Source organism: Convolutriloba macropyga, chromosome 11, assembly GCF_964194025.1.
Source record: "Convolutriloba macropyga chromosome 11, txConMacr16.3, whole genome shotgun sequence".
NCBI lineage: Eukaryota > Metazoa > Xenacoelomorpha > Acoela > Convolutidae > Convolutriloba > Convolutriloba macropyga.
Genome location: NC_134478.1, coordinates 49,929,888 through 49,953,998, shown reverse-complemented (window position 1 = coordinate 49,953,998; position 24,111 = coordinate 49,929,888). Strand labels below are relative to the sequence as shown.

Genomic DNA, 24,111 nt, shown 5'->3' with positions numbered 1-24,111 from the left:
TTACGCATGAATACATGTGAATAGGTAGGCATTCAGAAAAAATTTTTTATAATTAGTATCTCATTGCTTCTAGCAAGTAAACTTATACTGTCTAAAGTCACTGAATGTGAGCTTTGAATTAAAATATTGTCATTGGCTAGTACTTTAAATAGGCTATTTTGCTGATAAAATGCAGGTTGATCTTTTTGGATAATTTTTTGTTTTGCATCGGAATAGGTTCTATCAGCTGTGTTTGTCAGGAATATTAAGCTGTGCTCCTCTAGTGAGGCTTACATAGACCTCGCAAGATTTGGGAAAAAAAATCTGATTTCAAATACCAACAAGGATACTTGTTAATGTGCGTTCGAACATGATGTTCCGACCCTAGCTCATTCAGCTTTTGGGCTTAATTGTTAACCCAATGATGATATAAATGAAAAAAGGTGCTTGAGTTTTAAAAAACCGTTGCAAAACCGATCTACTAACTGAATTACATATTACCATGCCTAATTACAGCGCCCAGTAGATCTGTCATTAGAAAGACTACGAGAGAAAAAAAACCCAACAACAAAATAAGCAAAAGCAAAAATTTTTATCGAAGGTGCTAAAAGAAGAGAAAAAACACAAATATTTACCACTCACAAAAGTTTTATGAAAACGCATATTGTCCAACAAAAAAAACATCAGTTACGACATGATATCAGTGGAAAAATAGTTTTTGAATTACAAGTAATTGGATGGAACCTCTTAATGATGAGAATAAGTTACAAGTTGACAAAAAGTTTAATACTATTCGGTATAAACTGACTGCATTGAGTAACATCATTCATTCAATCCTCAATTAAAAGCCTATGAGACCAGCCACCATTTTATGACTACATGAAGAAAAAAAGCAAAAACTGCAAATTAAAAGAAATGACCGAGAAATGTGTAGAAGCCAATAAATATTAAAAACGTTTGGTAACAAATTTCTAATCTCACAAAAATTTTCAACAGAAAAGGGGGTGACCTTTTCTAAAAAAAATAACTTCAAAAAATCAACAAGAGTGACAAACATAATCAAACCACAAATTTTTTTAGAAAACCGTTATATCAACGCCATTAAATTCAATAGCTTTTAACGGAAGTAAGGAAATACGCTTGGTCATGCCCCAATGAGAATGCAGGAACTTTTGTCAGTCATAAGTCATGAGCATGACATCAAAATAAGTCTTATGATTATAAAAAAAATAAATACATGCAAAAACCAAAAATTCATTAGGAAAGTGCGAGAAGAATGTGTCGAAGCCATTTAAACCATAAGCGTTTCTCTGAAACATTTATCTTTGATCCATTGGACGTCTTCTCTGAGCCCATAGGATTCATCAATATCGGGATAATGAGATAAGATTTCAAAAGGAACCAAAATTATTAAAAAAATCCAAAAGTCAGAAAAAGAATTATGAAAACTCGTAGCGTTGAAGTCATAAAACGTATAGTTAGAAGATAAAACCGCTAAGCAGATTCACTTTAGTTGTCAAAAAGGAGTTCCTGTCTTTACCGAGACTGCCTTACAGTAGACAATAATAAATTTAAGATTGGTTGATGACAAAAAAAACTAAAAGTATTTTTAAATTTTTAACAGCCATTAAATTCAAGAGCTTTCAACGGAAAAAAAATACACTACTTTATGCCTCAATGTGAAGTCAAGGATGTTTTTCATCAATTTGTTGTTAATGAGACATCACAATAAGTCCTATGGTTATGAAAACAAGGACAAATACAGGCAAAAACCAAAAAACTCGAAGCCATTTAAACCATAATATTTTCATTGAAAACTTTATCTACGATCCATTTAACGTCTGTTTTATGCCACTGACCAATGGGAGTTATCAATATAAGAATAATGAGATTATATTTCAAAATCAACCAAAATTACAAAAAAAAATCCGATTTTTTTTAAATTATGAAACTCGTGTTATGGAAGTCCAATAGTTACCATGAAAAATATGAAAACCAATAGTTACCAGATGGAACCGCTTACCAAATAAATTTTGGTTGCTGTAAAAAGGATGCGGATCCTGTTATTAATGTGACTGACTTCACGTTCATGAAAACAAGTTTAACACCGGCTAATGTCCAAAAAAATTCAAAAAATTATTTTTTGAAGTCCCAACAGCCGTCACATGTCCACTCAAAGCGCTATATAGGTTTACTAAAGTTTATATATTAGGAAACCGATTGCACTTTTAGTTAGCGGGTCTCTGCCATAGGACTCCGAAAATTTAGTAAAATCTCAAAAAGAAAACCAAAATTTCATTAAAATTTCGAAAACTAAGAGTTGAAGACAAAAAAACATGAGCAATTCCTTGAAAACACATATTTTGTTCATTGGATATCATTTTAATGTAAAAAATTTTGTCATCAATGGAACCTTGATTTGAAAAGTGACTAGTCTCTAATTTACTGAAAATTGGTAATAAATAGGAAAAGTTTTCTAAAAATAACAGCTCTCAAATTTATTTCGAGTTTTTTTATAGTAAACTTCCTTATGAGACCTGAAGTAGCCTTTTTATCGGTGTCTTTTGGTAAAACGTTTTCTCAATTTGTAGCGTGAAATTTTTTTGTGATATAATTTTTTTATAGAAAAGCCTTAATTGGAACAAAAATTAAGCTAAAATCAAGCAAAAATCAAGTGATCACACAAAACTTTAAGCCTCGATATTTCGTCGAAAAATTCAAAATTCGAAAACAATCTTTCAAATTTCTAATTCTACGCTGAACGAGCTTTTTAATGATTCCACTCACATTTCTCTACGACGAATATATCGATCGGCCAAAATTGTCTGAACAAAAAAAACCTATTTGAGTATATAGTTCCTCCCCCCACAAGTGGGGTCGGAACAATAACAGTTCTTTTTTCGTTTCTTCATAGAAAAATGATATTTATTGCGCATTTATTGTAATGTAAATTTTGCATGAATCTTTCTGAAAAACTGTCTCAAAAGTTGAATCATAACCTCCTGATAAATTATGAGTTATGTAAAAGGAGTTGGTTTGATTTCCTGTTCTATCCTTTCATTTTATCCTTTCTTAAATTTTTTAGGAATTAAAAGTGTTCCGCAAGGTTAGATGAACGAGTGGGCGGTAGCTTTCAATTAGTTATTATTTTTATTTGTTCATTTGTATGGCGGGACATTTTTTCCATTTAGTGTAATTTTAGACAACAAATCAATTTCACTTAATTGGTTCTTTTCGTTTACTATAATAATTCAAAGTTCAACTCCAAAATTCAATTTTCAACTGAGGTCTTAATGAAGCAGCTGGAAGGAAGTTCTCACAAAAAGTTTGCGTGTTAAGAAATCCAATTAACATTAATTTTTGCAACATTTGGAAGTTATTTTTAAGTTTTGCAAATTTTTGCTAGACTTTTGCAATATTTACAATATTTGCAGTGTAAACATAAAATTTGCAAATCTTTTGAAACAGTTCTGCAAAAATTTGCTAAATTTATACATTACTTATGCAAAATTTGCAAATTGGTTCGCATATATTGTAAAACTTTTATTAGAGAAGCACTAGGGCCACACCTCACTATGAATTGTAGAAGAACCATTCTATTTTAATGATCACAGACCAATTCTTCATAGACAACAGGCCTATAAAACTATTGCAGCTATTTCATGGAATTCTGAATACTTTTGTATTTTACTGCTTTATTTTGAAAAACAAACGGCACTCAAGTAACACTGTTTTTACAAGCATGAGTTGTGTTTTATGGAACACCTAAACGCAAAAATCTGTCTGCATTGATGGTTTTATTTTTATTTATTACACAAATTTGGAAAGCTAACTTTTAAAAAATATATTAAAACAGAAACTGTATACAAGTTTTTTTTTGTTTAAAAGCACAGTACTATCATTTCGTTCTACAGCCACAATGATTAGTTGGGGTCTGCGTGAAAATGTATCTACAACTAGTGTTTTTTACGTAGAAAAAATATTTCCGTAAAAAATACATATTCCAATTACATTTATTCAAGAGTTCTACATATTCGATTTTAAGGAAAATTAAGTTGTTTAATCTGAATTGTTATAGGAGAGTTGAATTAATGAGTTGCATCAACTGGATCTTGTCAACGGCTAGTAAAAATTTCACTTTGAAAAATAAGTTTTTTGTGACTTATTTTTTTGAAAATTTTCTCAGTTCCGCCTTTAAGATAAGCATTTAAGTTAAGCCTCGAACAACGGTTTTTTAAAATATTGAGAAAAGTTAAATTTTCCCGAGCGCGAGTTAATATTAAGAAGGAAACCAAAATCAGTAATTTTTTTCACTATTTATTCTGCTCTGCTAATCTGGAATGAAGGGAAGGCAAAATCTAAAAATGAGCTAAAATGTATTCCAGCCCCAGACAATTGAAAATATCTATCGTATAAGATCTCACAATCTTATAAGTTGTTATAGGATTACGCGTCGCCTGACTAAAACTTTTTAAGACAATTTATCAGGTGTTACACGATAAAAAATTTTATCAGGTCTGATAAGATGCTACATGATAAAAGTTCATTTTTTTCAGATATTAGAAGATTATAATTACACGATACAGTAATCTAGTAAGAAGATATTACACGATAAAATATTCTGCCTGACAAAAAATGTTTATCGTATATCTTACAAGAATCTTATAAGATCTTGTAAGACAAACATTCGGAAAGCTAAGACTCATCTTTTTGATGAGAATGTTATCAGATCTTATACGTTAAAAATTCTTAAAGTATGGCATGTTCTTCATAGCGAAGATAATTCAGAGTTGCTTTCAAGCAGTAGGCAAAAAGCTACAACATGCGACACATAAGTGTCAGAGCAACAAAGAGAAAAGTATCTTATAATGTTTTTTGAGACTTTTAAGATTTTGTCAAAAAGTTTATTCGAGTGTCAGGACATTCTCTGAAGCAGTGATTATCACACAAGGCTCAAATTTTCCCTTCAATGCTGAAACTATCTTGGCCTGCTAATTTTAACAATAGTACCGATTTAAGACTAACAATAAAACTGCCGGCAAAATAGAATCAACAAACAATTTTTTGTTTTATAATTGGTTAGTTGACCGATTGTTTTTTTTACTTGCATAGGAACTTGACTACTTTATACGGTTAAGAACATGGCTCATCAGATCATACACGATAAAAACTTTGCCCTGCGTGAACTTTTGTCGTGTAAGTTCTGATAAGATACTTATCAGATCCTATATGATAACATTTCAGCAAAATTGAATTGAATTATTATCTTACAAGATCTGATAAGTATCGTATCAGCTCTTACACGATTAACGTTCCCGTATGGCCGGATTTATATCGTGTAAGACCAGATAAGATCTTACACCATAAAGATTCTTTATAAGCATCTTATCAGATCTTACAGATAAAAATTCCAGAAACACTGGGGAGTTTTTTTGTTTAAAGATGAAACGTTGAAAAGTTATTTTGGGTTGCAGTTTTTTTTCCGGTCACAGATGGAAAACTTGTTTTGCTTTGACTCTCAATTTGATTGTTTTTAGCTTTTTGAATGAAGTGTTCGATGTTGATAAAAAAAACTTGTCTTCGTCATTATGAACTCAGTAAAAACAACTGTAGTTCGAAAAATTCAACTTTTTTCGACATATAGCAACGTGTTATGAGAATAAAGCAACGTATAAGCATTATAAAGTTCAATGTAACAATCAAGACCACGTACAAGCATTAACGATGATCATAGCAACAAGTGAAAGCTTAGACGGCAAGGTTTTTTCGATGCTCTTTTACTGGTTTTTCGTCTGATGTTATTGACGTCAAATCAGTTCGTATTCAATCGGCAACTGTCTAGAAAACCTAAAAATATTAATTCGAAAACCAGCTTAATCGATAAATATAGTGGTTATATTTACTTAAAATTAGGTTAAATGGATTTTTCGGTACTTTCTACGTATATTAGAACGTATTTAAATCTTATTTGGAACGATTTATATGCGTTTTTGTTATTTAGAAATACTCGATTCTGGTTGGCTAATATTTACTACGTAACATCCTCCGGCCCGGAAGAAGATGTTGGGAAAACTGGTACAAGTTTTACAAGCGGGCGGACGAGTGAACCGGTCGACGTACGTAAAACGGCGGAGCGCGCGACGCTATCGGAGCCGTAACGGAGTTCCACAATTGGAGCGGTTGGGTAGTAACCCTAGGGTTGGTTTCCTCAACTATCCAAACCAAGTCACCGGTCTTAAGGTGTTGCTCGGCAGGCGTCTGCCACTTAGAGCGTCGGTTCAGCGTCGGTACGTACTCTCTGATCCAACGGGACCAGATCGCATTAGCGTACGACTTGGCACGGGCGTAACGTTTACGATGGTCAAGCTCATTATTGCCGACAACACACAGAACACCGGTAGAGTATTCTCCTAAAAGAAAGTGGTTGGGCGTTAAAGCGTTCAAATCGCACGGATCAGCGCTTACGGCTGTTAAAGGACGCGAATTGAGAGCATTCTCCACGAGACAAAAGGTAGTATGCAGTACCTCATCCGTGAGGCGACGAATGCCAATAATAGTATATAACACGCGCTTGAAGCTGCGTACCAACCTCTCCCAGATACCACCTTGATGTGGTGCACTGGGTGGATTGAATCTCCACTTTATGCCTTTGTGAGCGAGCTCAGCTGCAATGTTGACAACGTTCCACTTTTCAATACTTTCTCGGAGTTCTTTCTCCGCTCCAATAAAGTTAGTTCCATTGTCTGACCAAATCATGGCAGGTGAAACCCTACGTGACACAAACCGCTCAACTCCCATGACACAAGAACTGGTGTCCATGGATGTAACTATCTCGACATGGACAGCGCGAGTAGTGAGACAGGTGAAGATGAAGCCCCACCTTTTCTCAGTAGTACGACGGACAGTAACATAGAATGGCCCAAAGTAGTCGACGCCAGTGCTCGCGAAGGGAGGCGACTGGTAAGCAAGTCTCTCTTTAGGTAAGTCGGACATGATTGGTTGCACAGTAACAGCTTGGAATTCTCGGCATCTCAGGCAGTGTGTTTGATGGAACGTAAAGACGATCTTAGTTTCAGTACTGTATAGTGTTCCTGCACAATTGATCTTAGGTATTCAACGCTTTGATGAAAATGCTTTACGTGGGTATGTTCAAGGAACAATTTTACAAACGGATGACGTGCATCTAAGATGATTGGGTACTTTACGTTAAACCCAACTTCAATTAACCACTTGATGCAGCCCGAGGAGCGGATTAGCCCCTTTGGACTAATAAACGGTGAATGTGGAGCAATTCGGCTACTCCGTTTAACAGATTTATTGTCAAGAAGATCTTTTCTTTCGGTTGCAAAAGACTCTCCTTGTACCAATTACTGTAGATGACGTTCGGCTTCGTCAAGCTCAGTAGGGTCAGTAATGCTACCATCGAGGTTACGGTAGCCGGCATGTTTTGGCAAAAGCCGGAGAACGTATGCGGCAATGCGCAAGTACTTTTGATAAGAACTAAACTTATCAAACGGAAACATTGAAGGAACGGGAGTTGTCTGTTTTTTGACAGATGTAGTCAAAGAAACGGTGTCTTCTATAGTGCCAGCATGGTTGACATCAAGTTTGATGGTTTTAATGACGTTTTTGTTCGGCACAAACAGGAAACGTGAATTAATTAGGAAACGTGGACCTTTGACCCAACTGCTTAGTTGCAAAATCTCAGCGGACATTCCACGTGTGCCAGCGTCAGCTGGATTATCTTTAATTGCGACGTGATTCCATTGGTCAACGCTGGTATACTCCAAAATTTCACAAACGCGGTTTGCAAAAAACATTGGTTGCTTTTCATTAGAGTTTATCCACTAAAGAACGGTCGTGCTGTCTGTCCACATGAATACTTGGTTAACAGTTACAGTAAGTGCCTGAATAATTTCGTTCTTCAGCCGAGCGGCAAGTAGAGCTGCTTGCAACTCCAGTTTTGGGACCGTCATTACTTTCATTGGTGCCACGCGCGCTCTCCCCAAAACAAACGCAAGCTCTGTTTTTACCTTGCCCGTAGTTGTTACTCGGGCTTGAAGAAATGCGACGGCACTAAAAATATCCTGGGAACTGTCATCGAACATGTGCAATTCTACATTATAAAAGGGTCCAGTAAAATAATTTCAAGCAATTTTGATGTTCTCAAGCTTTGGTAGGTCCGCACTCCAAGCCAAAAATCTTTGAACCATGTCTTGTGGGAGCTCGTCGTCCCATTGTTGTCCTGTGACACGCCAGATGCCTTTTAAGAGCAGTCGCGCACCGACGGTAAACGGTGCAACAAGACCAATGGGCTCAAAGATTTTCGCGACAAGACTTAGGACCAAGCGTTGCGTGAGGGACTTGGTGATAGCGCAGCTTGTACCCCTACTCACAACTAAAGTGTCATTAGTATGATCCTACTTTAAACCTAGCACATCCGATGAATCCTCCTGACATGAAACAATAACCTTGGGCTCAGTAGATTGAGAGGAACCATCAATTCGGTCAGCCAGATTTGGTACATTGCCTTCGAACCTTGTAAGCTTGAACCCACCGAGATGGAGAAGATGTACCAATTCCTTCGATCTATTGATGGCTTTCTCTGGAGACTCCACTGAGTCAAGATAATCGTCCATGTAGAAGTTTTTAAAGGACAGCTTTTGCAGCTTCGGGGTAAAACTTGGCATTGTCTCTCGCAGTGCGTTGTAATGCATAGTTGGCGCATGTGGGCGAGTCTTTAGCCCCGAATATATGGCGCGTATATTGATACACTACAACGTTAGTTGTGGGGTCCTCCCGCCACAGAAAGCGAAGTGATGGTTGATCTGATGAAACCTTAGAAACATTCCCTCGATGTCGGCGGAGACGGCATATGGATGTTGTCGGAAGCGAAGAAGTATGTAAATAAGATTTTGGAGCAAGTGAGCAAAAATTTATTCAGTGAGGCGCCATGAAATTTTGCTGCTCCATTGAGCACCCTACGCACCTTACCTGTTTTGTTCGGGTTTAAAACCGGATGGTGGGGTAGGCACCACTCTTTATCAGACCGGCTCTCAACTTTGTGAGCGTCCTGAACCTCAATTACATACCCCTTATTTAGGTCTTCCTTGATGGTACTAGTATACTTCTCTCTGAGGTCTTCATCCTTGGCCTAACGTTTTCGAGCGATTTTAGTTGCACAAGGGAGGAGAAATAATTATTTGGGAGCTGGATGTTGTCTGCTGCCCACAGCATTCCGACATCGTATCTCAGGCCATTGTGTATGGTGGTACTCTCAAGGATCTCGTGAGCCCTTGCGTCTGCTGCAGATCTGGAGTTGACCTGCTTGTTTGCCCCGAATGATTCAATGTCGTACTATGACTTTACTTGACTTGCTAACTCATTGTCATGTTCGATATTCACTTTAAAGCAAGTTGAGCTTAAACAAGAACTTGATGGTAACGGACCGCTTAAGACCCAACCTATGGGTAAGCGTACGGCAACGGGTGAACGCTTCTCATCGGCAGAGAAGTATTCTAACCTGCGGATGGCATGATAGACATCTTGTCCGAGTAACAGATGACATTGTTGTGGTCTTATTAGACGGCTGTTGACTAGTAGTTGCTTTACTTTGACCTGTGTTGCCAGAAGACTGGATAGTATTGGAATTTGTTGACTGTTTTGCTGGGAAAACCCTATCTGCTCCATGCAATAGTGTGTTATGCGAACTATTGCACCCCTCTGCTCGGCACTTTCTCGGTTGAGGACACTGGCGGAATGTGTGCTTATTGCGTAAGCACGAAAAGCAAAGTTTATTATCTGCCACCAACTTAGCTCTCTGGGTTGGAGTCTTTTCCTTGAAAACTCGACACTCCCATAGCCGGTGGTTACCTTTGCATACAATGCACCGAGAGTAAGTGTTTGTGGAAGAAGATGGAATTTGCTTCTTTGTGTCCCTTTGTTGTGAGTTTGATGCAAACACTTTTGAGAATGTTTCGGTCTTTGTTACTGAAATGATGTTCTATTCAGGTTTGGCCTTGGTTGCGCTTTGTTTCATAAGATCATGGGCCTCAGTCTTTTCTTTAAGCCAATCGTTAAAGTCAAGGAGGGTAGGTTTAACCCAGTGCTTCTTTACCGTAAAGAGTGACCATGACTCTTTCATGTTTGGTGGTAACTTCTGTACCGCTTGGTTAAGTAGGGAAGCGCTCTTCAAGTCAGCATCATATGATAGTGACTTGAGTAGTTAATGATGTTATCACTATTGTGCATTTTACGAGGCGGAAAGTTGCTTAGTTTATCCAAGTGTGCACTTACGACTGCCTGTGGCTGGCCAAATTTACGTTCCAAAGTCCTTAGTGCATCCTTGTACATTAAACCTCAGTAAGCAAACTCGGCGATTGCAATCTTTGCTTTACCGGTGGCGAGTGTTTTAAGGTATGTCAATTTAACGTCATCAGTGAGCGACTCCGAGTCAATCGCGCTTTTGAATTGACCATACCACTCATGCCACTTTAATGGGACGCCGTTAAACTCTGCAAGTTTCCACTCCGGCAAAGGGTCGTTTCTCTCGCTTGTTATTGCATCAGCTAATTCCCTAATCAATGACGCATTGTCCGGTATCGGAGGGGCAGGTGCAGACACCTGCGGACCGCTCAAACTCAACGGAGTGGGCTCAACATAGGGGTATGTTGGCTGGAAAACCGGAGTGGCTAGACCAGGTACAACATTACTAGTAGTCGCGATCAGGTTTTCCTGCTCTGCACCTGATGGTGATTGCATATCAATCAAAGGGGGCGAATTCTGATAAATTCGTAGTGGAATATAAGTGCTTGATGGTGCGATATGGGTGTGTACATTTGGATGCAGACTATTCACGGTGGTTGTGTCTTGGTTGACTACTGACGGTCTTTGCTGTGGAAACCGCCAATGACTCATATTTGGCACAAAGTTTTGACCAAATGGGATATTGGGCATATTTGGGACAGGAGCAGCAACGGAACTTACAGCTTTGTGTTCTGGGTATTTTTTATTCTGGAAAGTGTTGTTGACGAGAGGAGGATTAATCAAAGGGGCGTGTGGGATGGGAGCAGTGAGGTTAGGTGCAAAGACTGGGATCGGAATGGGAAGGACGTTAGGATGAGCGGGTTTGGAGTGGTGCTGTTGAATGTTTGGACTTGGTGGGGCGCTTGGGTGCAGGGCAACGTTTATTGCGGGGGCTGGATGATTTGTGGTCAGAAAAGGAGGACGAGTGGCGTTTGGTGCTCGGGGGACAAAATAATTTGTTGTCGGGGGCCTATACGCTGGACCAAATTATTCTCGGGCAGACTTGATGTTTAAGGTCCCCTGGATTGCGAAAATTGAAGTTGTGCGTTGGGAAAAAACTCGGTTGCAATATTCTGATTTTCTTGTGGTGCGAACGTCTGTGGTGGAATGGGCTGTTGAATGGGCGGTGAAGAAGCCCCTGGGGCGTGTACAGAAGGCGGCTGACTATCCGCGGTTCCTCGGTTAGTTATGCTTGGGAGCGCCGTGTCTTGCTGGCCCTTTTGATTCATTTGCGCCCTTAGGTGCGCCTGGTACAACGCCTGTGTGTTAGCAGCAGCCAAAAAATTTTCAGGTGGAGTATAATAGGGGTCGAGTTGCTGCAAGGTCTCCTTGCTTAAAATGTAATTGCCTCGACAATTTTTTGGAATAGAAAGCCTTGAAATTTCAGTTTTCTGATCTTCCACTGTTCTGCCGTTGTTGTGGTGGCTAGGACATTCTGGAGGGTCAATCATAACCTGTGTTTCACTAGTTTTGTCCTCATTGCGAAAACTTAAAGCAAGTGAGGTGTTGATCCAGTCTTGGACAGCCTTTTCACTTCTCCTTGAGCTCTTAGCACTTGCAGTTGTTTCAGATTGGCTACCTTTAGAAACGGCGTCCAGCTGTTCAAGTTCTTGCAGAGTTGCCTCTGCCAAACGTTTCCTGTTGTTTTCCTCCAGTTCATCTAATTCCATTTGCTTTTTCTGTTTAGCAAGGCGAATGGCTGCCTCATTTTGTTTTTCATTTTCTTCGCGCTTTCTTTTACCAAATACGTAATCATGTTTACGCTGACTAGATGTTTTTAACGAGGTCATAATTGAGGGAAGTCTAGAAAGAATGGGAGCCCTTGCTTCCTGGAACTCACTCACTTTATCATCAGCAGAGTTGATGTAGTTTCGTGCTGAAGTGTGTATCTTGTCATTCATAGTTGTCATTGCCTCCAAGTAAGACTCTAATGAAGGAACAAGTGCACTTGGGACCTCCGTTTTTCCAGCAATTGCAATTAGGTCCTCATTTTTGTCTACAACAGTCATAAATGCTTCGTTGCACTTTGTTACTAGGCTTTCAACTTTCACTTGCCTACTTTGACTATTTATACAATGAAGAATATCTTCATGTATAGCATGCAATTCAGCTTCACGCTTTGACCTGGCAGCGTACAACTTTCTGACTTTTTGATCGAGACTATTAGACATCACGATGTTATTATTTCGAATAACCAGCAAAACTACCACTGCAAACGGTTATCTATTATATGCACACTCCAAACAAACCAAATCTACGCAAACAAACCCAACGCAAAATGCACCAAACACAGCCCACTGTAGACAGTCTGTAAAACAAACCACCCAAAGGGCAGAAAAGGTCGTCGAGCACACAGTGCCCAACAAAAACAGAAGTGGAGCGCTGAACGCTATGCGCGCAACGCGGGGGAGACAAAGGACACACGGGAAGTCGAGTGAGGAACGCGCGACGAAACGGAAACGTGACGGACGGGAAGTCGGACGAGCAACGCGCGACGCAACGGAAACGGGACAGACGAGAAGTCGCGCAAGCAGTGCGCGGCGGAACGGAAACGGGACGTGCGGGAAAGCGAACGAAAAACACGCCACGCCACGAAACGGGACGGTGGGAAAGAACGGACAGAAAATGAGGTCGGAAAGAACTATGTTAGCAGACCACAGCAAAAACTCAACCAAACAACCTAGCCATAACTCCAGAACAAACTTAAGTCACACCCTAGGAAGAAGGAGAGAAGCTACTGCAAGACAATCTAATATAGTTCATAATAAGTCTATAACGATAAATACCCCTTATTTAGGTCTACTTTGATGGTACTAGTATACTTCTCTCTGAGGTCTTCATCCTTGGCCTAACGTTTTTCGAGCGATTTTAGTTGCACAAGGGAGGAGAAGTAATTATTTGGGAGCTGGATGTTGTCTGCTGCCCACAGCATTCCGACATCGTATCTCAGGCCATTGTGTATGGTGGTACTCTCAAAGATCTCGTGAGCTCTTGCGTCTGCTGCAGATCTGGAGTCGACCTGCTTGTTTGCCCCGAATGATTCAATGTCGTACTATGACTTTACTTGACTTGCTAACTCATTGTCATGTTCGATATTCACTTTAAAGCATGTTGAGCTTAAACAAGAACTTGATGGTAACGGACCGCTTAAGACCCAACCTATGGGTAAGCGTACGGCAACGGGTGAACGCTTCTCATCGGCAGAGAAGTATTCTAACGGGCGGATGGCATGATAGACATCTTGTCCGAGTATCATCTCAATGTCTTTATAAGAATATGTCACGGGATCAAGGACCGCTAAGTGTGGGTAAGTTTCTTGCAGGGCCTGTACTTTAATTATATCAGAGCCGACGTTCAGACTCTCTTTAACGAAAGGGTTGATGGTAAATGGTTCGAAATCTTGATGTTCTCTTGGTTTCACAGTAACTTCAACAATCCTAGTGTCATCTACTTCTTCGGTATTAATACCCTTGACAGTTAGCTTTAGTGCTTTACCGTGCAAACCGAGTCTATCTGCGAGACTACCGGCCACCCAAGAGTTACTGCAGGCGGTATCACACAATACTAAAGCCTTGGTATCTAAACCGGACGAATTGACCAACTGCAATTCCGTTACCTGAAGGAGCCCCTTAACATCAGTAACAGATGACATTAGTAACCTCTGCTCGGCACTTTCTCGTTTGAGGACACTGGCGGAATGTGTGCTTATCGCGTAAGCACGAAAAGCAAAGTTTATTATCTGCCACCAACTTAGCTCTCTGGGTTGGAGTCTTTTCCTTGAAAACTCGACACTCCCATAGCCGGTGGTTACCTTTGCATACAATGCACCGAGAGTAAGTGTTTGTGGAAGAAGATGGAATTTGCTTCTTTGTGTCCCTTTGTTGTCAGTTTGATGCAAACACTTTTGAGAATGTTTTGGTCTTTGTTACTGAAATGATGTTCTCTTCAGGTTTGGCCTTGGTTGCGCTTTGTTTCATAAGATCATGGGCCTCAGTCTTTTCTTTAAGCCAATCGTTAAAGTCAAGGAGGGTAGGTTTTACCAAGTGCTTCTTTACCGTAAAGAGTGACCATGACTCTTTCATGTTTGGTGGTAACTTCTGTACCGCTTGGTTAAGTAAGGAAGCGCTTTTCAAGTCAGCATCATATGATAGTGACTTGAAAACCCAACGAGGCTGGATATGGCTGCAGAGTAGTTAATGATGTTATCACTATTGTGCATTTTAAGAGGCGGAAAGTTGCTTAGTTTATCCAAGTGTGAACTTACGACTGCCTGTGGCTGGCCAAATTTACGTTCCAAAGTCCTTAGTGCATCCTTGTACATTAAACATCAGTAAGCAAACTCTGCGGTTGCAATCTTTGCTTTACCGATGGCGAGTGTTTTAAGGTATGTCAATTTAACGTCATCAGTGAGCGACTGCGAGTCAATCGCGCTTTTGAATTGACCATACCACTCATGCCACTTTAATGGGACGCCGTTAAACTCACTGCAAGTTTCCACTCTGCAAGTTTCCACTCGGGCAAAGGGTCGTTTCTCTCGCTTGTTTTTGCATCAGCTAATTCCCTAATCAATGCCGCATTGTCCGGTATCGGAGGGGCAGGTGCAGACACCTGGTGGGGCGCTTGGGTGCAGGGGAACGTTTATTGCGGGGGCTGGATGATTTGTGGTCAGAAAAAGAGGACGAGTGGCGTTTGGTGCTCGGGGGACAAAATAATTTGTTGTCGGGGGCCTATACGCTGGACCAAATTATTCTCGGGCAGACTTGATGTTTAAGGTCCCCTGGATTGCGAAAATTGAAGTTGTGCGTTGGGAAAAAACTCGGTTGCAACATTCTGATTTTCTTGTGGTGCGAACGTCTGTGGTGGAATGGGCTGTTGAATGGGCGGTGAAGAAGCCCCTGGGGCGTGTACAGAAGGCGGCTGACTATCCGCGGTTCCTCGGTTAGTTATGCTTGGGAGCGCCGTGTCTTGCTGGCCCTTTTGATTCATTTGCGCCCTTAGGTGCGCCTGGTACAACGCTTGTGTGTTAGCAGCAGCCAAAAAATTTTCAGGTGGAGTATAATAGGGGTCGAGTTGCTGCAAGGTCTCATTGCTTAAAATGTAATTGCCTCGACAATTTTTTGGAATAGAAAGCCTTGAAATTTCAGTGTTCTGATCTTCCACTGTTCTGCCGTTGTTGTGGTGGCTAGTATATTCTGGAGGGTCAATCATAACCTGTGTTTCGCTAGTTTTCTCCTCATTGCGAAAACTTAAAGCAAGTGAGGTATTGATCCAGTCTTGGACAGCCTTTTCACTTCTCCTTGAGCTCTTAGCACTTGCAGTTGTTTCAGATTGGCTACCTTTAGAAACGGCGTCCAGCTATTCAAATTCTTGCAGAGTTGCCTCTGCCAAACGTTTCCTGTTTTTTTCCTCCAGTTCATCTAATTCCATTTGCTTTTTCTGTTTAGCAAGGCGAATGGCTGCCTCATTTTGTTTTTCAATTTCTTCGCGCTTTCTTTTACCAAATACGTAATCATGTTTACGCTGACTAGATATTTTAACGAGGTCATAATTGAGTGAAGTCTAGAAAGAATGGGAGCCCTTGCTTCCTGGAACTCACTCACTTTATCATCAGCAGAGTTGAAGTAGTTTTGTGCTGAAGTGTGTATCTTGTCATTCTTAGTTGTCATTGCCTCCAAGTAAGACTCTAATGAAGGAACAAGTGCACTTGGGACCTCCGTTTTTCCAGCAAATGCAATTAGGTCCTCATTTTTGTCTACAACAGTCAAAAATGCTTCGTTGCACTTTGTTACTAGGCTTTCAACTTTCACTTGCCTACTTTGACTATTTATACAATGAAGAATATCTTCATGTATAGCATGCAATTCAGCTTCACGCTTTGACCTGGCAGCGTACAACTTTCTGACTTTTTGATCGAGACTATTAGGCATCACGATGTTATTATTTCCAATAACCAGTAAAACTACCACTGCAAACGGTTATCTATTATATGCACACTCCAAACAAACCAAATCTACGCAAACAAACCCAACGCAAAATGCACCAAACACAGCCCACTGTAGACAGTCTGTAAAACAAACCAGCCAAAGAGCAGAAAAAGTCGTCGAGCACACAGTGCCCAACAAAAACAGAAGTGGAGCGCTGAACGCTATGCGCGCAACGCTGGGGAGACAAAGGACACACGGGAAGTCGAGTGAGGAACGCGCGACGAAACGGAAACGTGACGGACGGGAAGTCGGACGAGCAACGCGCGACGCAACGGAAACGGGACAGACGAGAAGTCGCGCGAGCAGTGCGCGGCGGAACGGAAACGGGACGTGCGGGAAAGCGAACGAAAAACACGCCACGCAACGAAACGGGACGGTGGGAAAGAACGGACAGAAAATGAGGTCGGAAAGAACTATGTTAGCAGACCACAGCAACAACTCAACCAAACAACCTAGCCGTAACTCCAGAACAAACTTAAGTCACACCCTAGGAAGAAGCAGAGAAGCTACTGCAAGACAATCTAATATAGTTCATAATGGGTCTATAACGATAAATTTAACGAGAAACTAATTTACGGCAATGCAGTAGTACACTAAAAGGATGCAAATGTCAAGAAATTTACTAGCCGTAACTCCAGAATAAACTTAAGTCACATCCTAGCTAAACCCAAACCAAAACAAGCAATCAGCATACTAACGGTATTAAACAAACTACAGCAAAATTGAATAAACTACAATAGTGTATTTGTCGACTAAGATAGTTGGAAAAGTCAAGAAGCAACCCAGCCGTAACTCGAGAATAAATTTAAGTCACACCCAAGGAGGCAACAAGACAAAACCAACTAGCAATCATACAGGTACACACAAACATAAAGGAGCAAAATCAAAAATACTACAACAGGAAGGCTAGTAAATTAGTAAAATTGAAAAGTCGAAGGACCATCCAGCCGTAACTCGAGAATAAACTTAAGTCACACCCTAGAAAGCTATAAGACCTAAACAAAAAACCAGCACACTAGCATACTCAACATACTACAGCAAAAACAACGACATACTTCATCACATATGACATATTACACTGAAATCTGGAAAAGTAGCGGAAGAAAACGAAAAGCGAAGTTTTCGGAGAGCGACGTTATTGAGAAGAGAAAAAAAATCGCAACACGGAAAATTAAAGAGCGAAAGGACGAAAAGGACGCGGGCAAAACGGTTCATAACCAATCGACGAGAGAAATTATGGGAATTCGATATTTTTTTTTGTTGGCCGCAGGTTGTGAAAATTTTCAGAACTTTTTTGTGTAAATTGAGTTTCACTCAATTTACGAAACTTCTTGCTGGAAAATTGAGTTTTTGACAAATTTGTCAAAACTTTATACTTTTGTTCAAATTTTTTTCTATTTCTGGTCAATTTTTTGCAATTTCTTGAATACGGAACGGTAATCCACTAAACTGGACAACTTTAAGCTCGAAAATACGGTTTACCTATATTCGGTGATAAATTTCTAATTTTTTGAATTGCCTCAAAATTGACCAAAAATTTTCAAAATTGAACAATTTAGCATAAGCTTCTCTCAAATTTCTCTATATCACAGGTTATTCTTTGATATACGAACCGACTATCAATTTTTTCGAATTTTTGGTAAATCTACCAAAAATTTTCAAAATCGATGTTTTTCGTCACAAAATTTTGTTTGCGGGGCGTTAATGATGACCTTATATAAATTTTTTTCAAGATATGGTTTAATTTTATTACCCCATGCAATATCGAAGATTTAAAGGTTGGGGGGTTGGGTTTCCTGCCGTCTAATTTCAGATTTTTTCAGCGCAAATAGGAAATTAGTGTTATCATTTAGTTCTGTCTTACAGTTCGCTGCTACTTGACTTTACTCGTCGGACTGTTCCTCCATCTTTTGTTCCCTGTGTCAAGGCCAGTCAGCACTGTAGATCGTTTGCACAATCTTTTACCAACACCGACAATTAGGTCTTTTCGGTAAAGAACTTGTAAATTGTTGTTCCACTTCACAGCTTCGATCTTCTATAATTTCGTGAAAAAAGTTGACGTAACTGTCTTTTGCGTCATTTTCATCGATATCTATTATGTTCCAGTTCGTGTTGCACAGTCGATGCGTCCCATGCGCTGTGATGAGCACCTTTGTTTATGACGTCACTGTTTTTGGCGAAATACGATGTATTTTCAGATAGATTCTTGTTCAGTTTGGCTCACTGTAGTTTCAGGGGATTGATAAATAGATTGGTAAAAGAAGTCTTGACAATTGCGTGAGACGGATATATTTGATGTCAGTTTAGTTGGGGTCGAGAATCGATCAGTCAGATTTGGTCCACTTTCTGATGTTCATAATAGGGCCATTGCTCTTCTATTTATTAAACCGGGAGCGGCACCATATAAACTCAGTAAAAACAACTGTAGTTCGAACAATTCAACTTTTTTCGACATATAGCATTGTGTTATGAGAATAAAGCAACGTATAAGCATTATAAAGTTCAATGTAACGACCAAGACCACTTACAAGCATTAACGATGATCATAGCAACAAGTGAAAGCTTAGACGGCAAGGTTTTTTTCGATGCTCTTTTACTGGTTTTTCGTCTGATGTTATTTACGTCAAATCAGTTCGTATTCAATTGGCAATTGTCTAGAAAACCTAGAAATATTAAGTCGAAAACCAGCCTAATCGATACATATAGTGGTTATATTTACATAAAATTAGGTTAAATGGATTTTTCGGAACTTTCTACGTATATTAGAACGTATTTAAATCTTATTTGGAACGATTTATATGCGTATTTGTTCTTTAGAAATACTCGATTCTGATTGTCTAATATTTACTACGTAACAGTCATGAAGAGAAACTTTCTCATTGAAGGAAATTCTTGTTTAAACAGTTTCCCGAAAAGTTGCCCAGTTTTATTCGTCCTTTCTTGTCTTTGTGCATTTTAATGACAAGCGTTTTTATCTATAACTGACCCCGGGAACTTTGCTAACGTTTCATCAACTGATTCTACAATTAGTCTGCTTGAAAAGTTTCTCCTTGCAGTACATCTTTTCCATTAGCAGATGACGTTTCTGGAGCTATCTAACTTTTTTATAAACTATTTTTGTTAAGTTTTGCAAATAATTAGTTAAATTGTTTATTCTGATTTGCAGACATAGAATTATTGAAGCTTTGTATATGTTTTATAGAAAAACAAAAACCACACTTTTTAATCTGTTTTCATTTTGGAATGAGCAAATTTTGAATTCTTTATGTGCTCGCGTGCAGTTTACCAAACAGATGAAGATTTCTCAATGAAAGTCCCACAGTTTTGTTACCAATACAACATAATATTACCAGTCCATTTTAATACGCCTGTTTTTTTGGAAGTAAAACTTCAGCTTTGCACAGCAAAGGTTGAAAATATCGTCAACAACTGCCGGAAATCTTCAGTGATTTGGGAATTTTTGCTGTGCATAAGATCTCTCAAATGTGTAACTGTTGTTTGCGTGGTCATTATTAGATCATGTGTCATCTGACTGGCGCCTCATACGATGGACTTCGTTTAATAAGACATCCTTAGCGCTAATTAAACAAAAGTTTGTGAGTACAATTTTGTTTTATATTCCTTCGATTGTTTCAGAAAACAGTAAGGAGTTAAAAAGTTAAAAGCAGTCTATTAATAAATAATTACAGCATCTGTTAATAGCTAGGTAGATTCGACAGGTATATTACACTACAAGTTTTGGGTTTTTCCCATTATAGCCCACTTCCCCAGCTTAGTGAAGTTTGAAACCCAAAATACAGTAATCATATCAGAGGGAGCGGCTGAATTTTTGTATGGAAATTCATAATGGAAAACAGCAATAATGGGAATAATTTTACGTTTTTGTTTAAATTTGAAGTTATCTCGTGAAAGCTTGATAAGTTTTAGTCTCATTAAGTTGGTTAAACATCTGCCAAAAGTACAGTAAAGCAGAAATTTGAAGCAGTAGAAGCAAAGTTGTTTAGTAGTTTTTGCAGTTTTTTGGAGTCTCGTTTTCTGTCCTATATTACGCAATCTACATTACGCAATCGGATAGCGAATCATGTGACTCGTATGAGATCCTCCCGAAGCTGCGTTCCCATTGGTTGAAGACAACGCGTAGGCTGTACACGACTTGCAGCACGTTTGGAAGAAGGCTTCGTTATTGCAATACGAGAGGTATATATTGCAGTCGGGTCGGTTGTCAACACATTGCACGCGGGTAGCATCCAGTTGGTATTGGTATAGTTGAGGTTGGGGTTGGGGTTGGGGCGGGGCGAGGTTAGGGTTATATTGCTGGGGATGGGTTTGGGGCAAATAGTAAGTTGGCGCGGGTTCCATTCTAGTGGGTTGAGGAGAGTCTCGCGGGGGCTGCTGCTCCGGCTGCACTTGCAACTGGCGCTGTTGCTGTCGGTCAATTGGGGGAGTTCGTACGTCTGGGAAAAATGGGAATATTTTATACTTGGCAAAAGAAATTATTTTAAGCTTTGCATAATAGAAAAATCAAACATCTGCTCTTTAGCTATCCATTAACCCGTTTTAATCATTTTTCGACCTCGTGAATTAAAAAATAATATGATCAAATCGATGCTGGCTGTCGTGAGCCAATATGTGCTACTCGCCCGAAGACTAAATGAAAACGACAGAAAATTGTGACAATTGTTTGCTATGCTTCATACCTTTAAAAGCCAACTTAACAACGCTACGGAAGAAGGAAACTTTTGTGGTTGCGGGGGGTCTAGGAAATAAACCCGTACGGAAACGAACCCCCGCGGAAATAAACCCCATTGTAAAATTAAATTTTGGTCTCGAAAATTTGTTCCGTTGTGATAGTTTTATATCAAGTCCCATGGTCCGCTAAAGCATAGCCAAACTCGCTAAATGCGCAACTCTTTTATAGTTAAGTGCGGGTTTATTTCTGTCGGGGTATTTTCCTTGGGGGTTTTATTTCCTAACAAAAATTAAAGAGGTTTTTTCTCCGTGGGAGAGGGGGGTCGAATCTGAGTCCCTTAAAAACCCATTCTCACCTTCAACTACAAGGTAGAAGTAAGCGACATCCGAGGTATACCCGTTCGTCGCCTCACACCTGTAGTACCCGCTCTCACTCTCCGCCCACGCATACTTGGTCCACGCCTCACCCACAGACAGCCTCTCATTGTCACGTGACCAGGTGATCGAGGGTGCAGGGTTCCCCTCGGCTTTGCACGTGAGGGTGATTGTTGAACCAATGGGCACAGTGATTTGGGTTGCAGGTCTCTCGGTGATTCGAACGCGCTCTGCGTATGGACAAGTTGGTACATTGTTAGAAGATGTTTGTTTTGTTTGATGTTCCTGTTGTTTATTTTGTTGTTCATGATGCTTGATGTTGTTGTTGGTGTTGTGGGTTTGGTAAGTTGTTGTTAATGTTTGGTAAGGTTGTTGTTGTTCAACACCTTAAAGATCTTGTTAGACATTTTATAGACTTAGGTTCTTTTTTTTAGTCGCTCGCAGAGTTTGAGAAAATATTAACTTCTGCTACTTAAAGAAGAAAGTCGCAGCGTTTTCTAGAAACAACTGAGCTCTATTTTCATAAGTCGTTCGTATTTCGCAAGTACCGTTTTTGAAACCGAAGACCGAAAAAACATTTCAACTTGTGGCTAATCCAGGATAAGGCCTTCAATCAAATACAACAATGGAGCAGATTAAACTGGGTTGCATAAAGGGTAAAAAAAACCAGTTTTGTCCCAAACCGATCAGAATTTGACCCAACAGTACAAGACCTAACAGACAATGGAACAAACAGAGGGCCAGTCTCAAAAGAACCTAGCTCAGACCACAGGACAGCCTGAATATATCTTAGACCTGGTTCCAGCAAACTGTGAAGAACCTGGTACGATCCAACTTAATCATAGAAAAACATCTTAGAAATTTTTTATTTATTCTTTACAGATAATTTTTCAAAAATCAAAACGAAGTACTTTCAGTTATTATGATTTAAACGCCATCAATTTAAAAATATACTTTTTTCGAGGTCACAAGGGCAAGGTAGCCTAGACGCCTGCAAGTTGCTGTTGCTTGCTAGAGATATACTGGTAATAAAAAGTAGTCATTTCAACATTTCATCAGAAATATTACATGCTCTAATTTAAAGCCCATGACCTTGACATAACCCCACCAGATTGATGACTTGAAAACTCAAAAAGTTTCAAAGAGACCGATTTCCGTATTTAGGCCAGAAAAACATGCCAAAATTTCATCACTGACCACAGGCACAATAAACCAATTTTTGGGCTTATGCAAATGAAAGAGACCCAAAACTTGACATATGCCAGACCAACAAAATTGAACCTTGTTTAGAAAGGCGGACAAAACACGTGGCCAAAAATACATCCACGCTATGGTTGCTGATCACACGGAACTCTCTAATTATTTTTAAAAAATCCGTCTGTCATATATACGTCTTGTGTACCGTCATGTTCTAAGAATTGAAAAACAGCACCGTACACAGTAGACAAAAATTAAATTATTTTTGAATATCGCTATCGTAAATGAAAACTATTACTAAAAATTCGCTTGAATTTTAGGTCAAAGTGGGCTATGAATTAGGCTGCATTTTTATTGTTTCCAAACTTAGCAATTTTGAACGTATGACGCACCCTCGCGCGATCAGCTCTGATTTGGGAACACCTGATTTGGGGCCTCAACCTGGGTACTTAACTTGTTTTCTAAATCAATTTTAGAAGCCAAAAATCAAAAGTCAATTTTAATTCTGTAGAATTATTATTTGCAAAGTACTTGATACCTTATCAATCTCCTTTTAATTCATTTTTTGGAATAAAACGAAACATATCTTGATAAAAATATGTGGGCAAACCAAATAAAATCTTGCGACGCGTGAAGATCGTGCTCGTTCGTACAGCACTTTTCCATGACTATAACTATTATCTTACTATAATAGTTACGCCTCATACTAATCTTAGTCAGTGCAAACTCTTTTCTTGCTCCTATTTATTTAAATTTGAATTAATGGATTTTTCGAGTCGTTTTAGATATTGCAAAAAATTTTATGCTAATGAAATGTATGTTTACATAGAGGTTGATGACTTCGTAATTAAAAAAAAATAGAAACTTATTTTGTCTATGAAAATATTTTTCCTATAACATGTCATATTAATTTTCACAGAAACGGAAGTCAAAGTATAATGGATCTATTTTGAAAACTCGAGAAAACTCTTTAAAAACTGCATCACGTTTTCATTATTTGAAACAAGGATGAGTCATAATGTTTGCACTGAATTGTTCCTCCCGCAAACGTTCAATCTGAAAGTTTTCTTAAACCAAATGCATAACCACAGTTATTTATGAGAACAAAGGCGTCCTCCTCGTACTACAAAGGGTATCATTGAATACGCCATTTTTTCAAATTCTCAAAATTAATCTCTTGTGTTTAGATTCCTTTAAAGTCTAAAAGAAAACTGTTTTCATTAGATGTAAGCTTGTGTTCATCAGATGTATATCAAGACTTGTTTATAGAAATAAAGTCTTCTTTACAATTAGTGGGCTCATAGTTAATGTTTTGCAAAACCGATTATCTACTTTTCCAATTTTTATCACCAGCAGCTGATTCTCTGATTTATAAAAAGCTTCCTAAACAAGTTAGGGTAAAATAGTCAGGTCTGTATCGCCTCATGTTAGAAGTTTGGTCGAAAAAATCTTATCTTATATCTAAAAGCTGAGAAAAATGAATATAAGTTTCAAAAAAAATCAGTAGTGACATAGTGAATTAGCATAAGATTCCTAATTACAGTTCTTTAACATTGCTTCGTTGGTTCAGAAGAATTTTTGC

At 39.1% G+C, this 24,111-nt stretch overlaps 1 protein-coding gene across 1 annotated transcript in view; it reads right to left on the bottom strand.

The window, feature by feature from the left end:
* Window positions 1–20,327: 20,327 nt before the first annotated feature.
* Window positions 20,328–24,111, bottom strand: part of LOC142349160 (uncharacterized) — a 73,657-nt gene continuing 69,873 nt past the window's right edge. Inside the window, exons 27-28 of the mRNA XM_075400575.1 lie at window positions 21,314–21,718; window positions 20,328–20,722 (exon numbers count right to left, since the gene is read on the bottom strand). Of these exons, the coding sequence (XP_075256690.1) occupies window positions 20,328–20,722; window positions 21,314–21,718 (800 nt within the window). The remainder of the gene's footprint in view (window positions 20,723–21,313; window positions 21,719–24,111) is intronic.